Source organism: Hemicordylus capensis, chromosome 1, assembly GCF_027244095.1.
Source record: "Hemicordylus capensis ecotype Gifberg chromosome 1, rHemCap1.1.pri, whole genome shotgun sequence".
NCBI lineage: Eukaryota > Metazoa > Chordata > Lepidosauria > Squamata > Cordylidae > Hemicordylus > Hemicordylus capensis.
Genome location: NC_069657.1, coordinates 216,138,925 through 216,157,692, shown reverse-complemented (window position 1 = coordinate 216,157,692; position 18,768 = coordinate 216,138,925). Strand labels below are relative to the sequence as shown.

The following is an 18,768-nucleotide window of genomic DNA, read 5'->3' as shown; positions in this document are numbered from 1 at the left end:
AGCACTTAAGCTACTGTCTTTTGATTAATGTAATGTCTAGTTTGACCCTAATTTGTGTTGGTGATTATAAGAATGAACGAAGAACTTCACACACAAATAGGTGGGGCATGGTGGGTTTCTCAGCCTGTCCAGCAATGTGTGGTGTTACATGCACATCGCTCCGAAGAGATAGCCAGCAATAGTTTTGATGATAATTCAGAGCGGTGAGGGCTACCCACAAGCAGCAGCCTGCTGCTACTAACATGAACAGTTGCATCAGGTTTGTAATGCTAAGACTGTTCCCACAGACGTCAGTGGAGAGAATGGGAAAGGGGAGTAACAACAGCCAAAATTATTGGCAGCATTTTCATATTACCTTCCAAGCATTTGTTACCATTTCAGCCATTATGTTGCATTCACAAAAAGGCAGTTAACAGGTAGAAAAATCATGGATTTTATTTTTTTCTGTTTTGTAGTGCAGAGAGTTGATCTCATTACATATTAATAATTATGAAGACAGAAGCAGGGTGTGTTGTGTATTTCTTCTGGTTTTAGTAATATGGAATGTATTTGTTTATTTGTATTTTACACATTTATGGTGTATCAATGATTCTATATGGAGTTGGAATAAAAGTATATGATCTTGTGAATGCCTTTCAAGAAAGCCATGGAAAACCTGGTGGAATGATGTTCTTTGGGAGAGTCTGTGTCTGTATGGACCTGCAACACCACAAATATGGTGGATTTTTAAAAGAGAAAATAGGCTGTTTCTGTTCAAAGATGCATTTTAGTAAACAGATGCTGTACTTGTAGACAGAATAGAACACAGCTACTGTATGGTTGTATGTATCCATCATTGTTCTTCTCTTGGATAATGGGAAAGGATTATCACAGCAGCATGATTGACCTTATACAGTAGAACTTTGCATATAATGTTTGAGAAACTCTGCCTTACAATTTAGTCAGCAGTGACAAAATTGTTATAAGCATAGGCATGTCATGTCAGTCACTTACAAACATTTTCCGTTCCTTTCAGGTGGTTTCCAGAAGTGCAGAATATCTATTACCAAGGTAATAAACGAAAGCAAGTACCCACAAATGCCAGCAGTGCCAAATTAGAAGCTTTCTTCAACTGTGCCGCTGCCTTAATGACCAAGCAATTGCAAAGTTTAGCTTTAGTTTCAATGCAGGACTTTACGGATTTAATTGTACAGCCTCCAGTAAGTAGGATTCACTGCTCAGATGACAAATCTGGCTGCATTTTCCTATCTGCTGTTTAAAGAAATATGTATTTTAAAGGCGTTATAAATAAAGGTTTTATTTTATGAAGCTAAATATGATATTTTAGTAGGCCTGCAGCATATTCACATTATGTGCTGTTTGCCAGGATAAAGGTATTAACATTTTTGGATCTAGATAAACAAAGGAACACCATTGTCTCAGGAATCAACTGATGGTCACCTAGCTCATGCGAGTCTTGAAGACTTATGGGAAATAAAATTTAGGGTGAATTTGCATGTGAAGTAATTATTAATGTATCATTATTCTTTACAAACCTGAAAATCAGAAAGAGTTGATAACAGTTATCAACATGAGACAGCTCAGATGTTTATTGTGTCAAGAATCTGAATAATAACAGGGTTGAGTTCATATATTCCCTGTAAGTGATCAGCCCACCATGTAATGCTGTTGTTTGCTTTCCAGGTAGACTCCCACTATTGAGTAACTGAATAATTGCCAGGGATGTAGCTATAACTGAGTGAAAGGGTTCAAAGAACCCGGGGGCCCCAGCTCCACACCTCCCTATTTTCTTCATTACCTCCCTCACTCTGAGGGACTGCCAGAGAGAAGGGTGAACATGGGCCCCCTCTCCCCTAGCTACGCCCCTGATAATTGCTTCATAAGAGACAGTGATCCATGATGGCATGAAGACTGATGATCGTTTATCATAGTTTATCAAACCCTGTTATGTATAAATGATGTAAGGCATTAGAAAGGGAGGGGCCAGGTTGATAGTAATAAACTTCTGGGTAAAATTATCAACAAGGGAGTACAATTTTGACACAGACCTTTTTGGCTCTTCTGGTCTAAAGTTGGACTGATTTTTCACTGTAACTTCCAAGTATATAGGATTTTCACCATAGATATACCAAGAGATAGATGCCACTCTAGCTCATAAAGAATCATGGACATCTAGCTCATAGATAATCACGGCTTTCAGTTTTTCTAGAAATTCAGGTTTATGTAAGTCTAGTTCTTTCTGCTTCTATGATTATTACATGTCATGATGAATGTCACTTAAACTGACTGTGTAAACTACAGAGCTAAAAAATGCTAGACTTCACTTTTTGTTCCTATTTTAAATCTGCCATATGGGTGACAGAACTATGATGCCAACAGGGCATTTACTCAATCTCTGCATCTCTATACAAGCTGTATTGACCTGGAATTGATTGCCCTCCAAATGTCTGCATTCAGGTGAAAACAGTGGCCAGCATGTTGCACAATGTAACACAGGCAGTTATTGTTGGAGATCCAGCTCCAGAAGGCATTGATGTTTTGCACCAATAATCCTAATGACCACTAGAGGCATTGGGAGTAGAGATAATCCGTTTCTCTTCTTCCCTGTTTATCTCTGCCTCTATGACCCTTCAATTGATAGAATGTACTCAGGAACTTCCTGGGAGTGACTGACTTCTTCTTCCCAGAATGCTTTTATAGCTGACCACCATGTAGCTTGCAGCTAGAGTACAAGACTTTCCCATCAGCATGTACTTCTAAATAAAGTAGATTAGTTTAAACTTAAATCGGTCTCCATGCTTAACATTTACAAGTTGTTGCCCCGAGACCCTGTTAGCATCTGCTGTAATGGGAGTGAGTTAACTCCCGAAATACTCTGTGCTATATATATTGAAGTAGCCTGCCCATAAACACTTACAAATGTGGGTGCCCCAGGCTCAAACTTTAAATATCTTTATGAACTGCCCATGCAACTGCAAACACCTTTAAAAAGCCACTGGCATTCTTGTGCAAGAGTGCTGTGCAAATGTATTTCCGCAATGCTACTTACATTATTTCCAATTTCCACACAACTCACAGTATTTGCGCAGAAGCACAGGTGGTTGGTTTTTTTAATAAAAAGGTGCTCTCAGTAATATGGGTGGTTTACAACCACCTGTGTTTCACTGTACAACATGTTGGCTATTGAGTGCATTGACTACTAAAGTACTGAGATTGGAACCAACTGTTAGTGGGTGCTTGTGAGGAATTGGGAAGGGGGCAAACAGAACATTTGCTCTACAAAAACATTATTATATTTTAGTAGATGGCCAACATCCACAGAGACACATGATCCTTGTGGTAGCTAGGCATCATTCCCAACATTGGGCTCTGCACTGCAGAAAGACTGAATAGCTCCACAAGTCGCTTGATGCCCTGCCCTTTGTGCGTGCACACTTGGTCTCTTTGGTGGCAAGCATCTCTTCTCCTCAGTTCCTTTCCGTCCACTGTGCTGTGCGCTTCCCTTGCGATTAGCTCCACAGTCTTGTTTCCTGGAACACAAAACCAGCATTTTTTCATCATTATATTACTGGTTTCTCTTGACCCTTGGACTGTTTTATTGGTTTACCACTCTGTCTAATGTTTGGACTTGACGCTTTCATGATTTTCCGGCTTTTGACCTTGGACCATTTTTTAGACAATGCTTTCGTTTTTCATTTGGATTTAGCTTTTTGTGATATTGTTGGCTTTGATTCAGACTCCCTTAACCATTCTCTAACTCACTACTTTGGCCCTTCCCCACTCAGTTCTCATGGACTCGAGGAAAACAGGAAAATGCTAACGCGTTTCACCTTTCGCACTTTACCATCATCTGACCACCACAAGTTCTGCCTATTGTGTTTAGGAGAGGACCATAATATTAGAATGTGCAAGATCTTCCTGTCCTTCTCCAGCCAGACTAAGAAAAGCCAAGCATTCCGGCTGATGCTGATGACATTGACAGCATCAGTATCAAAGTTGATGCTGAAGCCCCCATCCGACTCCACATTGATTTCCTTTTAAAAGCAAAGTGATGAAGGAGTTCCTCCACTGGCACAAGAAAAGGAAACATAAGGACTCTGACTCCTTATCAACCTCGAAGTGGTTGAAAACATCTGGAGCGCCTTTGGCCTTGCAGTCAAACACGCCACTGAAATTGAAATTGACACTGACGTTGTTGACGTTGTTGACTTCGTCAGCACTTTCAATTTTGCTTACCATGTTACCCGTGACTGTCACAGCTTCTACATCTTTGAAGTTGTTGATGGTCAAACACTGCTCTACACCAATGACCCAGATATCACCTCACATACAGTTTTCATCATTGCCTTCTACCCCAATGCCATTGACGATCCAGGTCGTCCATTCATTCTCTTCCTCGCTGGAGTTCACCATTAACACATCTTGCCTGCTTTCGATGTGAAGCGACTTTCATTCTTTGGCTTTGATGTCAGTGACGACAGTGCCTTCAACGTCACTGCGTTCTACTGTTCACCCGTCGCTGAGAATGGCCTCGTCAATGTCGATGGATCGCTTCTTCTGTCGGTGTTCAATATTGAACTCTCCAGCCTTCAGCTTCAGACTACCTTAGTCATCGACATCGAGGGGCATTCAGATTCCTGACTTTGAGGCCATGCTGGAGTTCCCCCTGATGATGTTGGGAACAATGTTCAAGGGATTTGCTCTGCATGGTCTCAACAACGACAATGACATCGACATCGACCTTGAGAATCCTTGAGTTCCTAAGACATTGGCCTCTCCAGTCAGGCCAGTCCATTGTTTTCTCCACCCAGAACCACTCAATTGGCTTCATTTGCTCATATTCCTTCATCATGGAGGAAGCAGTTAAGTTTTTCTTTACCACCCCCATCTCCTTATTGATGCAGACTCAATTGCTGGAGTTCTCCAGGGGCCCTAGATTATGGCTGTATGCTCAAGATGGGGCACTTCCGTGATTCAATGCTGGGTCATTCACTTCTACCTTATGACTGAGGAATTATCCCAATGGAAGATGAGCAAGCATAAGTCCTCTCTTGCTCCTCAAGGTCAACCTTCTGACCCCTTCAAACATCTGGCTGACCCTCACCATTGAACCAACTTCCAGCTCAACCTGCCATTCCAGCACCTGCTCTCATGCCTTACGTTCCCATTCAACCTGATTGGTTGAACCCTTGTCACCACCAGTTGCACCTGTCCTGCCTGATAAGACTGCTCCTGATGAGGACCTCTCCTCCACATCTGACTATGATACTGAATCAAATGTTACGGAGACTCCATCTGGCACCTCAACAGACTATAATGTGCCCAATAACCCCCTGGACTCTCCAGTGGAGGAGACAACATCCTATAGGATTCAAGTTTCTGAAATGGCAAAGACTCTCGTCTTTGAATTGAAGTCTCCAGCCACGACTGTAAGTGACCCAGTATGATTTATGGCCATTTCTGTGATATCCACTCCTGCAGCGTTGCTCATACTGCCTGACCTAGTCAGTTCATCAAAGGCAGCCTCGGAAGCTCCACCTTCTACGGCCTCAACCTCTCATAGACATGAAAATTTATATCATGTACAGGAGGAGGATTGTCAGTTTTTGTTTAAGCATTTCCTGTCCAATTTTTCAGTGGTGGACTTCACCCTGTCCTATACATTGGGTAAGTGACATTCTATTCTTGTTGACAAAGAGGGCAGAAGATCTATTCATAACCTTCCCTATGTATGAAGGTCTTAAACTATATGGCCTAAGTTTAATTATTCCATCTGGGTAGGTTTCAAAGATGACATACAGGAAGCTCCTGCGCATTTACAGGCCCGTTTAAAAAAAACTCCTTGCCAAGTCTGCCAGTGTTACTAGGCAATCTCTAAACATTGAGAAGCACTTGACAGAAACTGAGTCCTGCACCATGGCCAGTGTGTTCTCACTTCATAGGCATGCCTGGCTCAGGTCATCTACACTGCAGCAAGATGTGTGTGACAAAAATGAAGACTTGCCCTTCCACAGAGAGGGGCTCTATAGCAAGGAGACCAATGAAGTAATGGAGAAGATGAAAAAGTTGAAGTTTACCGCCCGTATTTTCACCTCTTCCTCTTCAACTACTTGGCCCTACAACCAGTGATTCTGGAGACCGTACAAGTCTTTTCTTGTACGGATCACAGGGATTTTAGAAGATCTTTCCCTCAGAGTCAGAAAAGGCCTTTCTCCCAATGAGAAAAGCAGCATCAGAAGACAAGGGGCCAGGAGGTCTCCAAACAAAGCTGTTGACTTTTTAGAAACCTTGCCCACTGCTCCTGCTATCTGGCTTGCCCCCTACTTAGCACTCTGGTGTCTTATCACTTCCAATGCCTGGGTGCTAAGCATTGTTTCCACTGACTACACCCTAGAGTTCTTGTCCACACCTACCTTTATGGGAATAAAATATACCCCCACAACTCCTACCCCGCTAGCAGAGGTACAAGAACTTTTATCAAAAGGGGTGCTAGAGCCAGTCTCCTCAGAGCACCAGTGGGTGGGGTTTTACGCCTGGTATTTCCAAGTGTCAAGGAAAGGTGGTGGCCTTCGACCCATACTAGATCTCCATCTGGGTTGGGGGGCTGTGGGGAGGAGGAAAATGGCATCAAATTGGACAAAAGCGCCTTGATTAAGCAGAACTACCTCTAATGCAAGGTCCTTCCCAGGTGCATAGGAGCTGGTGGTGGCCCCTAGGCACCCTAGCCACACCTCCTGTGTCTGACATCAGATGCAGGGGGCGTGGCCATTTGCGAAAACGGGTGCTTCAGCCATTGCTGGGTTCCCAGCCTGGCTGGCAATGCATCTTTCTGCCTTTTGAGGCAGGAAAGGGTGCTCCCAGACTTGGCTGAAGTTTCTCACAAATGTGGCTCCGCAGCAGTGTTACCGCATATGGCCACACCTCCTGCACCAGATGTCAGATGTGGGGGGCGTGGCTAGGTTGGATGGGGCGACTGCACAGGGAGTGGCGGCTGGGTTCATTGGCCCCGTCTGCACAATGGTGGCTCCGCCCCTGGTCCTTCCAACCTATTTGGGGCTGCTTCCCTCTCCAACTGTAGCCCTGTGCCCCACCCACTTTTCATGAGAGACTTTTCAGGGATGCAGGGGCTGCTCTGGGAAATTTCTCTTATGGGAGCTTCTAGGTAGTTGGGATCCAACCCATTGGTAGTTACGATTCGACCCAATGCTTCTTTGTGCTCTACCTCCCATAGTGAAAGAAATAAGAGATCATGGCTTGGGAAGTATGTTAGTGGCAGGAAGATAGACCTGGTATGTTATAGGACTAAAAGCATAATTAGAGTTGGAGGCAGGGCTGTAAGAGGCAGGGCTGTAAGAGGCAGGGCTATAGTTAGAAACACTGCCCTGTTGCTGTAAGATGAGCACCTGGGACATGACAACAGGTGTGTTTGCACATAAAAACCCACTGACTGTCATCCAGACTAGCACTGCATGGATGCAACAGTGCTGAGTTTCAGACTATGGCTGTGCTGTTGCATGAGTGGGGGAACGGATGTTTTCACGGATTTGCCTTTCCCTCTGAAGCCCATTGTATGTCATGAAAATATGGGCTTCAGAGGGAAGGAGAGATTGGCAAAAATAGCCCTTTTCCTTGCTCGCACAACAGCTCATTGGTAGTCTGGCACTCAGCATTGCTGAACCTGTGTAGTGCTAATCTGGATGTCTGCCTCTCTTTCTTGAGGAACTGGTGGATGTTTGAATTCTGAAGAGCCCAGGCATGATACATCTCCGCATTTGTGATACTAAGTTGAATCTCTTTGTTTCTCTGTTATATGTTAGCTCTTAAAAAATATCTTTAAAAAATTCTTTTTGACAGAAATCTGTTCGAGCCTATGAACATCCAGGCTTTATAATGAGACTGATCCTTGAAAATGACACTATTAAGTTTGAACCTGAGTTTAGTGACTATGAAACCATCTTTTTGAATGTTTATACAGTTATGGTGAAAGCTGTTAATCTCTTGCCAAGAGTGGAGACCAAACTCTATTCAAAGTGGGTAAGACATTCTTTAATAACATAGTTTTTGTCTCTTCATTGCATTTTTTGTTGTTGCCAAACTTTAGTTGTGATCCAAACTATAATTTTCTTGGTAGCAAGCTCTGTTGACCTAAGAGAGGACAAATTCTTATTAAAACTTTTGACTTGATTCTCACTTATAAAAGTTAAACATTTTATACTTAATAATTAAGTATTTTAGTATGTTGAAATATTCAAGCTGAGAGTCAGATGACTGTGCATGTATAAGTTACAATCTAGTGCACATTTATGCATACTAAATATCATGGAATACCATGGGACTTCAGTGCATATAGCTGTGCTGGATTGTGGCCACTGGCTGACATACTAACGAAGCACTGGTGCAATGGAAGAAACACTGGTGCTTCTGAAAAGTTCAACTAATTGAGCGCCACTCCTGGTTCAGCAGAAGGGGAGAATATTTTGACAACTTCTCTCTTCCTCAGGAAGTGCTCTTTGTCACCTGAGGATTGTGCTGCCCCCAGGGATATATTTTTGGATGACACAGAGGGCTTCCAGAGGAAGGGGAGGTTGTTGACATAGGGTTGACAATAAACATACTTGATCTGATAAAATTAAATGTTGCATGATTAATTAATGTATTGTTCATTTTAAAAAAACACCAAATAAACCAGAGAACAATATTAAAAGTAAAAGAATATACCCTTTTGTATATATGTTTTGAAAGCCTGAGAACAAGACTGGATCCATGAACTTAAAGCCTATAATCCTTGATGAAATTATGGAGAAGCATAAACAAATGGTTAAAGCAGAGATTACTAAAGAGAGTGTAGCACCGACTGAGCACCTCAAACTCTATGATAAATATAATGATTTGATAACCAAACAAGCGGATCGGGATATTGATCAGTTCCTGTCAGAGGAGCACACCTTTGAAGAAATAACAGCAGAAATTGCCAAGTATCAAAATCTCAGGGATGAAATACAGTACCATTCTAGAAAGGTAATATATGTATGGAGTAGAAAATGTGGCTTCATTTCATGTCCTTCAGTACATCCAGAAAAAAATGGAGTGGCACCACAGTTCTAATACAGTATTACATCTTCATTAGCCTTTGGGCTAGTGATGTTTACACCTGTTTGTGTTTCACAGAATAAATCCTGGTTCTAGGTATTATCGCTTGCATCAGATCCTGAGTGGAATCACTGATTATGTGTTTCACTTCTGAGTTGGTTGGAGGGGAGGGATGTATGTTCCTTTTGAAAGAGGAACAAACTTTCCTTGTGATGTGCTGATAGCACATCAAAACGTTGTGGCTTAGTGGACCAAGCAAAGGTGTGGTGGGGTTTGGAGTCCTCCCAAGGGCTATGCTCTGCATTTTTGCATAGTGCACCAAGGAATACGGAAGCAGAACAAGAAAGGGTGTGAAATGGGCAAAAAGGCTATTGGGCCCTCTGTGGCTGCACTGCTGTACTTAGTTTCATGTGTGCTGTTCTAGATCCAAACATAGCAGGACAAGGAGAAAAAGAAAGCCTCCCTCCTTCTTCCTTGGCACTGCCACCCACTGCCTCAAGCATTCCTGCGGCCTTGCTGCTGGTGAAATCAATAAGTGGAGTGAGGGGTTGATGAGGCTGGTAGGGAGCGGGGTAGATCGTTTTCTGAACTGCCTTGAAATTGTTCAGCAAATAATCTGAGTTCTTGATTTTGCGAGAAAGAATTCCAATAACTTCTGGACTTGTTTGAGACCAACTCTGAAGAGTTTACTCATTTCAGATTTTAAGGACAGCCTGCTGCTTTTCAATGCAAAATTTGATTGGTATAAAATATCCATTTCATGGCTTTCCCCAAATTTTGTGTATCAGAAATTCAGAGTAACTTCAGTGAAATAATAACTTCGGTTTCGATTAACTACTGTGTAAATGAGAACAAAACAGTGGCTAACATGATGTGCAGCCTACTGTCTCTATAATTCTTTGCCCAGGGCTGCTATTGAGAAAATGCAGTAGCACTACATGAGCACAGCAGCCCTTGGGTGGAGCATTTCTCTGGGGTGGAGTTAGCTAGTGATTGGCAGAATAAAAAGTTTTCACTACTGGAGAGCGTGGTGAATAGGTGCATAAGAGAGTTGCTCAGTACCTTATATTTGGTATATTTCTTTTCAATATAAAAGTAAAACAATTATTTCTTGCCGAGAACCTGAAATATTATTGTAGTTAAGAAATTCTTAAAATAATTTTATTTATTTATTTATTATTTACATTTTATATCCCGCTCTTCCTCCAAGGAGCCCAGAGCAGTGTACTACATGCTTAAGTTTCTCCTCACAACAACCCTGTGAAGTAGGTTAGGCTGAGAGAGAAGTGACTGGCCCAGAGTCACCCAGCAAGTCTCATGGCTGAATGGGGATTTGAACTCAGGCCTTCCTGGTCCTGGTCCGGTACTCTAACCACTACACCATGCTCTCCCCAAACTCACATCTCTAGGAGGTTTACTATATATGTATTACTATTTTATATAGGGTTTTAAACTTTTAAATAGATGATATTTTATATTTGTATCTAATATCTGTACTTTTGTATTTTAATTGTGCATTGTTTTAATTATACTGTAAAGAACTTTGAGATTATTTTAATGAAAAGCAGTATAGAAACTGAACAATAAATAAATACAACACAAATTAAAATGTTAAAATATTAAAACAATTTAAAATTTTAAAACAATGTTAAATTCTATGTCTAATTTAAAGCCTGGATGAACAAATGTATCTTAACAGCATTTTAAAAAGTTGTCAGAGATCCACATTACTGTAGAACTTTGTGACTTTGAAAAAATAATGAATTATTGTTTTACATTAGCAATATTCTCATCAACGCTTGTGTTCCAGTGTATTCGTCTAGGAATGTTCGAGCTACATTGTGATGAACTGATCAGATCATTGGCAAAGCGAGCTGATTCAGTTGCTTCCAAAATTATTGCCAAAATGTTCAAAGATCATCAAGATCTAAATTTAAGGTAAATCTCACATTTTAAAAGGTGTCAATACCTGTGGCCCTGATCCAGCTGTAGCTGTGTGCAATTAATCACATGTAACAACTAGTAGCTTCAAGTGGGGATGCATCCCTATTCATCTAAAATCACTTATCTAGCCAGTTCAAGGCTAGATACACATTGCAGTGTGGATGGAGATGCACATCCATAGCACACTGGCTGCACATGTGGAAGGCTGCTTTCACATGCAGATTTCCCTTACTGGACTTTGCCATGTTTCCTTAAAAGATGCCCTGGTCTCATGTAATTATTGCCCATGTGTGCCATTATGTACTTCAAAACAGCTCAGTTATGTCTTCTGGAAATGTTGTCTAAGGATGGAGTGAACCAAAATCTTTAGTATTTTGTCCTTTGCATAGTATCTTATCTGTTTTTATGTGGCCCTGTCTTGGCAGGGCTGTTCACAGGATTGGATGCTATAGCTCAACATTGATATATAGTCCCTGTCTCCTGCACTGTCAGTGTCCCCTGCTGTGGTATGTCAGTGTGCACTGGTCCTCTCCCTTTGCCGGATTGTTTCGCAAGGCAACTGTCAGCAGCTCGTGATTGTTTAGTAGTGCTCAGGAATGGGGAATGTATTCACTGGCTCTTCTCTTCATTTCAGTCAAAGAAGGCCATTTTCATTCATTTTTTCTTTTTCTTTTTTTTCTTTTCATTTCTCTATGTGAACCACTTGCCAACATTTGCTGGAAAATAAGAAATAGATAAGATAGATAGATAGATAGATAGATAGATAGATATTGGTCAAAGGCACTATGATATTGGCAAGTGAATCAGGTTATCATTTCAAGAGATATACATTTTGTTTTCCACAATTCCAGGCTGTGTGACGAGTTTGAGAAGATATCAGAGAGAGCCCTTAGCACTCCATCGAATACGCACGAGTTAATGGAATTTAAGGTAAACATTTCTTTTGGAGTGGCAGTAGATTTATTATTTAGAAAATTGAAAGCTAGGTTCTTCTGAGTGATCTCTGTCCATCACACAGATGAGCTTCGTGCTTGCATGAAGGGTAGATTGGGAACCTTCCAAGCTTTTCTCTCCTCATTGAGGCTGTGGCTCCTCCCCCCACAATCCCTGTCATGTGCTCTGCTTCCCTCTCCTCAGTTCTTCTTCATCCACTGAAGAGAGGTCATTCATTCATTCGATTTCATTCATTCATCATCACGTAGAGAGAGAACCTTTTAGCTTCCAACCTGTAAAACAACATTTCAACTTATCTCCTTATTTTGTTCATTCTCTTAGTTTTCTTTATCAATTCTTCTGCCTTTTAGTTTTGCGTTTTGATTTAGTCTGGTGTCCCCTACACCCTTCTCTTGAGAGGCAGAGGTGGTCCCGCCAAGATGTTATGGCCCAGAAAATCATGTTTAAACTTTGTTCTGCATGCCAAGCTAAAATTCCTTCATTGGAGAGCCATAACCGTTGCCTGTTGTGCCCAAGAGAGTCACATTTAGTGCCGTCCTGTCTACACTGTCAAAAGTTCACGCGCCACACATGTTGTAATAGAGCTTCGAGACTCCATGCTGTTGGAAAGGGCTCTATTAGCCCCAAAGACTATGGATCAGGACAGTGGCATGTCCATGGATCGCCCATTAAGCTTGACACTTACCACTATGGCTGCTGCCTTGCTATGAGGAAGTGGGAACTCAAACCTGGCAATGAGCACTACTACCACTGTGCTGTCAGTCACCTCTGCAGCACAAGCAAAAACACTCTCTGCCTTAGGACAAGCACTGCTACCACTTCTGGCACCGGCATTAGGGTCTACTTAGTGGAGTGAACACAATCTGCTCCCACCCCCGTTGCACCAACCCAAGAAATTAAAGAAAAAGAAGCACGGATCAGACTCTGAGTTGGCCCCAAAAGCAAATAAGAAGACGTCAAGGGTTGGTGAAATGCTGCTTGGGATTGTGCTTGTGCCCAAGTCAAAACAGCAGGCTTCTGCCTCAAAACCAGTCAAAGTAGCATAGAAGATGAAGCACGGCACTCCTTTGCTGCAGAGGTCAAAGGAAACTAGGAACTGTGCAAATTTGGCACTGAGCCGGACGACTCTCCATTCTTTGCCGGAGAGAGACAGCATGATCCTGAGGTCGGATCCTGAATACCCAGAAATGCCAGCTCCTTATGTGGATTTGCATAGGGACTCTGTGCTCAGTAGGCTCAGGATTACTACAGTACACCCCACCTCCGGAATGGGAAAGCCACAGCAGATCACTGTGGAGGGGTAGGGATGACTAGGGATCTTTGAGAGTGTGTTACTCCCTGAAAGGCTACTCACAAGACAGATATACCTATTACTTTGATGACCGCAATGGACCGTGTAAAAGAGAGGAGTTCTGTAGAGATTGCTATCATGATTAGAGAAGGTGCCCTTGTGATAATCGCTATGGAGACAGAGACTTTAGTTACACTCGGAGATGTTGTTCAAGATCTCAGTACTACCACTGTTCCTCCAGATCCCCAACAAGGCATTATTGACCTTTCAACAGATCTCAGTCACTTATGTGGGATGAGCAAAGGGGCTGGGGGCACATTCAATCAAGCAGACAACAACCACCCCTTCAAACCTCAGCCTGACCCTATGATCCTGTGTGAGTCTGCACCAGAACTCCCTGTACCATTGGTACCTATACAACCATCAAGCAACACAACACAGAAGATGCAGCGGCTAGGGAATATAGGAGATATAGCACTTCAACTGCCTGAGAAACTCCTCCAGTCCTCTGACTTGGACTCTGGTTCAAAGGTAGATTCAAGCAGTTCAGCCTCACCTGACCAGGCTTCTGGTGTCATAGAACTGGACTGGGTGGAAGACCCCAAAACCCCATTACCATCGGAAGACCTCCATTCTTTTTCAAATTTGATGGCCAAGATGGCAGCCTCTCTGTGCCTTCAACTAAAGAAAGAAACAAAGATTACATCAGATTCCATTTTTGACTTAATAGTGTGTGATGCACAGCAAACTATGGCATTGCCCATGAATGAAGCACTCCTGGATATCACACACTCTTGTTGGAAGAAACCTTCTTATGTAACCCCATATCTAAGAAAGTAGAGAATTTTTATAGAGTGCAGACAGATGACTGTCCCTTCTTACAGAAACACTCAATACCTAATTCAACAGTAGTGCAGGCAGCCCAGTGAGTCTCAAGGAATAGGATGTTGTCTATGTTCATAGACAAGGAAGGTTGCAAACTAGTCAGCAGGCACCTATGTTCTATATCAAACATACAGCTGGAGATTACAAATTATCAAGCCTGCATGTCAAGATATAATCACCTATGATGGAAAAAACTACCATAGCACATTGATTCACTTGCCCCAGAAAATAAGGGTGCTGTGCTATCCTTACCAAGGGAGGCCTTTAAATTTAGCAAGCAACTCTTGCACATGTCCAGACATTCCACAGACTGTTCTGCAAGAGCCCCAGCCAGTTCTATAACCTTAAAACGACATGTGTGGGCTTGGGGCTAGCCCCAGAGGCCAGAACATGCACAGAGGACCTTCCGTTTTATGGCCAAACTCTATTCAGCGCCAAAACAGATGAGACAATGAGTGGGTCCAGAAACTAAGAAGTATAGTGAAGTCGATGAGCCTGTCATCCTCATCTGGTTCGAGATTCAACAGATCATTCCGAGTCCAGAGGACACCTTTGTCTGCCCTGTCACAATCTGGCCACTCATTAGTTCATCAGAACCAATACCCACAGTGCAGGAAGAAACTCTTCCCTGTGAATAAGACACTACAGACGAAGTCCAAGTCCTCCTCTTACCACAAGTGTGAATGACTACCCTTGAACATGATTGAGACCCTATCTGGAAGTGTAGGGAAACATCACCTTGGATCATTAGGAGCTCACCATCATATGCTTGTGATATGCCAAAGAACTTGAACACTGTCTTCTGGACTCTGGAAGGCAAATCACACATCCAGACGCTGTGTGATGAGCTACATGAAGAGGTAGAATTGAGAAGGGAGCTATAGAACCGGTTGCGTCTCATCAACAGAAAGGATTCTTCTCTCCATATTTCACAATCCCCAAGAGAGATGGAGGTCTATGCCCAATCCTGGATTACCGAAACCTAAATTCTTTAATCATCTACAAACACTTCCACATGTTGACATTGTGAGAGATTCTAGCCCTCATTTCAAGAGGAATGTGGTTTGCTTCCATAGACATAGAAGATGCATATTATCATATTATTACCATTTGACCACAGCACAGAAAATACCTGCTTTTTCAGATAGGTCCACATGTGTTCCAGTTCAGGGCAATGCCATTCAGCCTTTCTTCTGCCCTGAGAGTTTACACAAAGTGCATGGTTGTGGTGATAGGTCATTTACAGGAAAGGGCATCCAAATTTTTGCTTAACTTGACTATTGGCACTTAGCAGCCCCCTGCCCATCCACTCTTCAAAGACATCTACAAGAGATTACCACTCTCCTGGAACAATTAGGCCTGAAAGTAAATTACAAAAAAATCTCAGTTGATGCCACACCTAGAAAAAGGTTTCTCAGCATTGTATTCGATTCTGACAAGGTGGCAATATGCTTGCCATCCGATTACATAGAGCAAGTCAGCAATCTTGCTTCTACTCTTTGTCAAACCGCATACCACCTTGTGAGAAGAATGCTGAGTCTAACGGCATCCACAATGGCCATCTTATCCACAGCACACTTACACATGTGACCACTGCAAAGGTGGTTCCTCTTTGATTTCAAACCTCAAATAGCTCCCCAAACCAGAGTTCTCAAGGTGCCTTGCTCTGTCCATCACACTCTTACCTGGAGGACTCTCAGAGCAAATCTCTGCCAAGCTATGCCCTTCATCAGACTTGGACCACACACTTCCATCACAACAGATGCTTCAGAAGAGGGTTGGAGTGCCCATTCCGGAGATCTTTGCCTAAATGAATACTGGTCTGAAAGTGAAGTGAGACATCACATAAACTACTTAGAGCTTTTAGCTCTCAAAGGATTTTGACTGGACATTACAGATTGCCATGTGCAGATTATGACAGACAACACCACTGCACTGGCTTATATTAACCAACAGGGCGGGACTGGATCACACTTACTAATGCCTGACCTTAAATGCCTGACCTTAGACATTTGGCACTGGGCACTCAGCTATCACATTCAGCTCTCCACAATCCATATACAGGGCTAGATCAACATGGTGGCAGACCGCCTGAGCAGAATACCGATGATCTCCCATGAATGGCAACAGCATCCAATGATTTTACAAGACGTCTTCAAGATCTGGGAGAAGCCTCGAGTGGACCTATTTGCTAGCGCAAGCAACCACCAATGCCCAATATTATACACCAGAATGAGTGTAGGGGTTAGGGTCAAAGTGAAATGGAAACGCTTCTGCCAATATGTCTTACATTCGAGAGTGTCAGAGCCTACATCAGCTCCTCTAGCAATCATCCTATCTCACCTGCTACACCTTAAGAAAGCAAAACTTGATATCATCAAGGTAGGCACATCTAGCATTGGTTACAGCCTTTTGGTCATCACTATACTCGAACGAATCACTATTTGTGATTCCCAAGGTCAAGCAATTCCTTAAGGGGTTGGCGCACCATCACCCAGATGTACCAGCTATAGCTCCTCTGTAGGACTTGCCCAGAGTCCTGTACTCATGGGTAAGCCAATTGAACCCATGGCAACTGGCAACCTCCGTCTTCTGACATTTAAAACAGCCTTCCTTGTGGCCATAACATAACATTTTGTATTAAAAACCTGAGAAAGCTTCAGTAAAAAAAAAGGTTTTCAGGGTTTTTTTAAAATAGCCAGAGATGGGGAGGGTTGTAACTCAGCAGGGAGCGCATTCCACAATCTTGGGGCAGCAACCGAGAAGGCCTGTCTCTGTGTGACCACCAAACAAGTTGGTGGTAGCTGGAGACGGACCTCCTCAGACGACCTAAATGGGCGGTGGTGTTTGTAGTGAAGAAGATGCTCTCTTAGATACCCAGGGCCTAAGCCATTTAGGGCTTTATAAATTATAACTAGCACTTTATATTTTGCCCAGAAACCTATCGGCAGCCAGTGTAATTCCATCAGCAAAGGAATAATGTGGTCTCTCTGAGATGACCCAGAGACCAACCTGGCTGCTGCATTCTGAACCAACTGAAGTTCCCGGACTACGTACAAAGGCAGCCCCACGTAGAGCACATTACAGAAGTCCAGTCTGGTGGTTACCAACAAATGTACCACTGTTTTGAGGTCATTGATCTCGAGAAATGGGCATAGCTGGCGTATCAGCCAAATCTGATAGAAAGCACCCCTGGCCACCACCTCAGCTGAGAAACCAAGGAGAGGTGTGGATCCAGGAGTACTCCCAGACTGCGGACCTGTTCCTTTTGGGGATGTGTAGAACAGGTAGATCAAAATCATCTCTGGAGTTCTGACCACGCACAATAAGTACCTCTGTCTTATCTGGATTCAGCTTCAGTTTATTCTCCCTGATCCAGCCCATTACTGCTTCCAGGCAGGCATTTAGGAAGGATATGCCATCTCCTGAAGAGGTTGACATGGAGAAGTAGATCTGGGTGTCATCAGCGTACTGATAACACCCATCTCCAGATCCCCTGATGATCTCTCCCAGCGGTTTCATGTAGATGTTAAAAAGCATTGGAGAGAGTATGGAACCTTGAAGGACACCAAACTTAAGCTCAGATTTTGAAGAGCAACAATCTCCAGTTGACACCATCTGGAATCTGTCTGAGAGGTGGGAGCGGAACAACTGTAAAACAGTGCCTCCCACCCCCAACCCCCTCAGATGTTCCAAAAGGATACTATGGTCGGTAGTATCGAAAGTCGCCGAGAGGTCGAAAAGGACCAACAGAGTCACACTTCCTCTGTCAGATCCCAATTGGAGAACATCCATCAGGCCGATCAAGGCAGTCTCCACCCCATAGCCTGCCCGAAAACCAGTTTGAAATGGATCTAGATAATCAGTTTTCTCCAAGACCGTCTGGAGCTGAGAGGCCACCACTGTCTCAATTACCTTGCCCAGCCCTGGGAGGTTGGAGACAGGCCTATAATTTCTCAGCTCTGAGGGATCTAATGCAGGCTTCTTTAGAGGAGGTCTCATAATTGCCTCCTTTAGATAAGGAGGCATCCTGCCCTCCCTCAGAGAAGCGTTTATGATTTCTACTAGGCCGCCTACAACAGCCTCCCTGCTAGATAGAATAAGCCATGTTGGACAAGGGTCAAGAGAGCAAGTGGTAGGACTCACTGCTCCAAGCAACTTGTCCACATCCTCAGGAGTCACAAACTGAAATTGATCTAGTAGAATCGCATAAGAGGAGTTGTTGGACACATCCAGTTCAGACATCAAATTAATTGTGGAGTCTCCATCTAGGTCGGCCCGACTCTAAGAGATTTTGTCTGCGAAAAATTCAATTAAACATCACAGTGGGTGACTGATGCTTCCAAATTCTAGTTCAAGGGAGAGGGGGCAGATACTAGCCCCCTCACCACCCTGAACAACTCCGCCGGATGTGAACTCGCAGAAGCAAGACGGGCAGAAAAGAATTGCTTCTTTGCCGCACATATCGCCTGAGCATAGATCTTTAAATGTGCTCTATGTCATAATCTGCCGGACTTGAGTCAAGTCTTTCTCCACTTGCGCTCCAGTCACCTACCTTGCCGCTTCTGCCCCCATAACTCTTCCGTATACCAAGGGGCCAGTTT

General features: G+C 43.2%; 1 protein-coding gene across 7 annotated transcripts in view; it reads left to right on the top strand.

Annotated features, from left to right (window-relative positions):
• The window catches only part of DNAH7 (dynein axonemal heavy chain 7), a 249,486-nt gene that overhangs the window by 32,757 nt on the left and 197,961 nt on the right, over window positions 1-18,768 (top strand). For all 7 annotated transcript variants that reach the window (XM_053276796.1, XM_053276777.1, XM_053276818.1 and 4 more), the window contains 5 exons: window positions 1,016-1,199; window positions 7,855-8,034; window positions 8,743-9,018; window positions 10,901-11,028; window positions 11,886-11,964. In XM_053276796.1, the coding sequence (XP_053132771.1) occupies window positions 1,016-1,199; window positions 7,855-8,034; window positions 8,743-9,018; window positions 10,901-11,028; window positions 11,886-11,964 (847 nt within the window). The remainder of the gene's footprint in view (window positions 1-1,015; window positions 1,200-7,854; window positions 8,035-8,742; window positions 9,019-10,900; window positions 11,029-11,885; window positions 11,965-18,768) is intronic.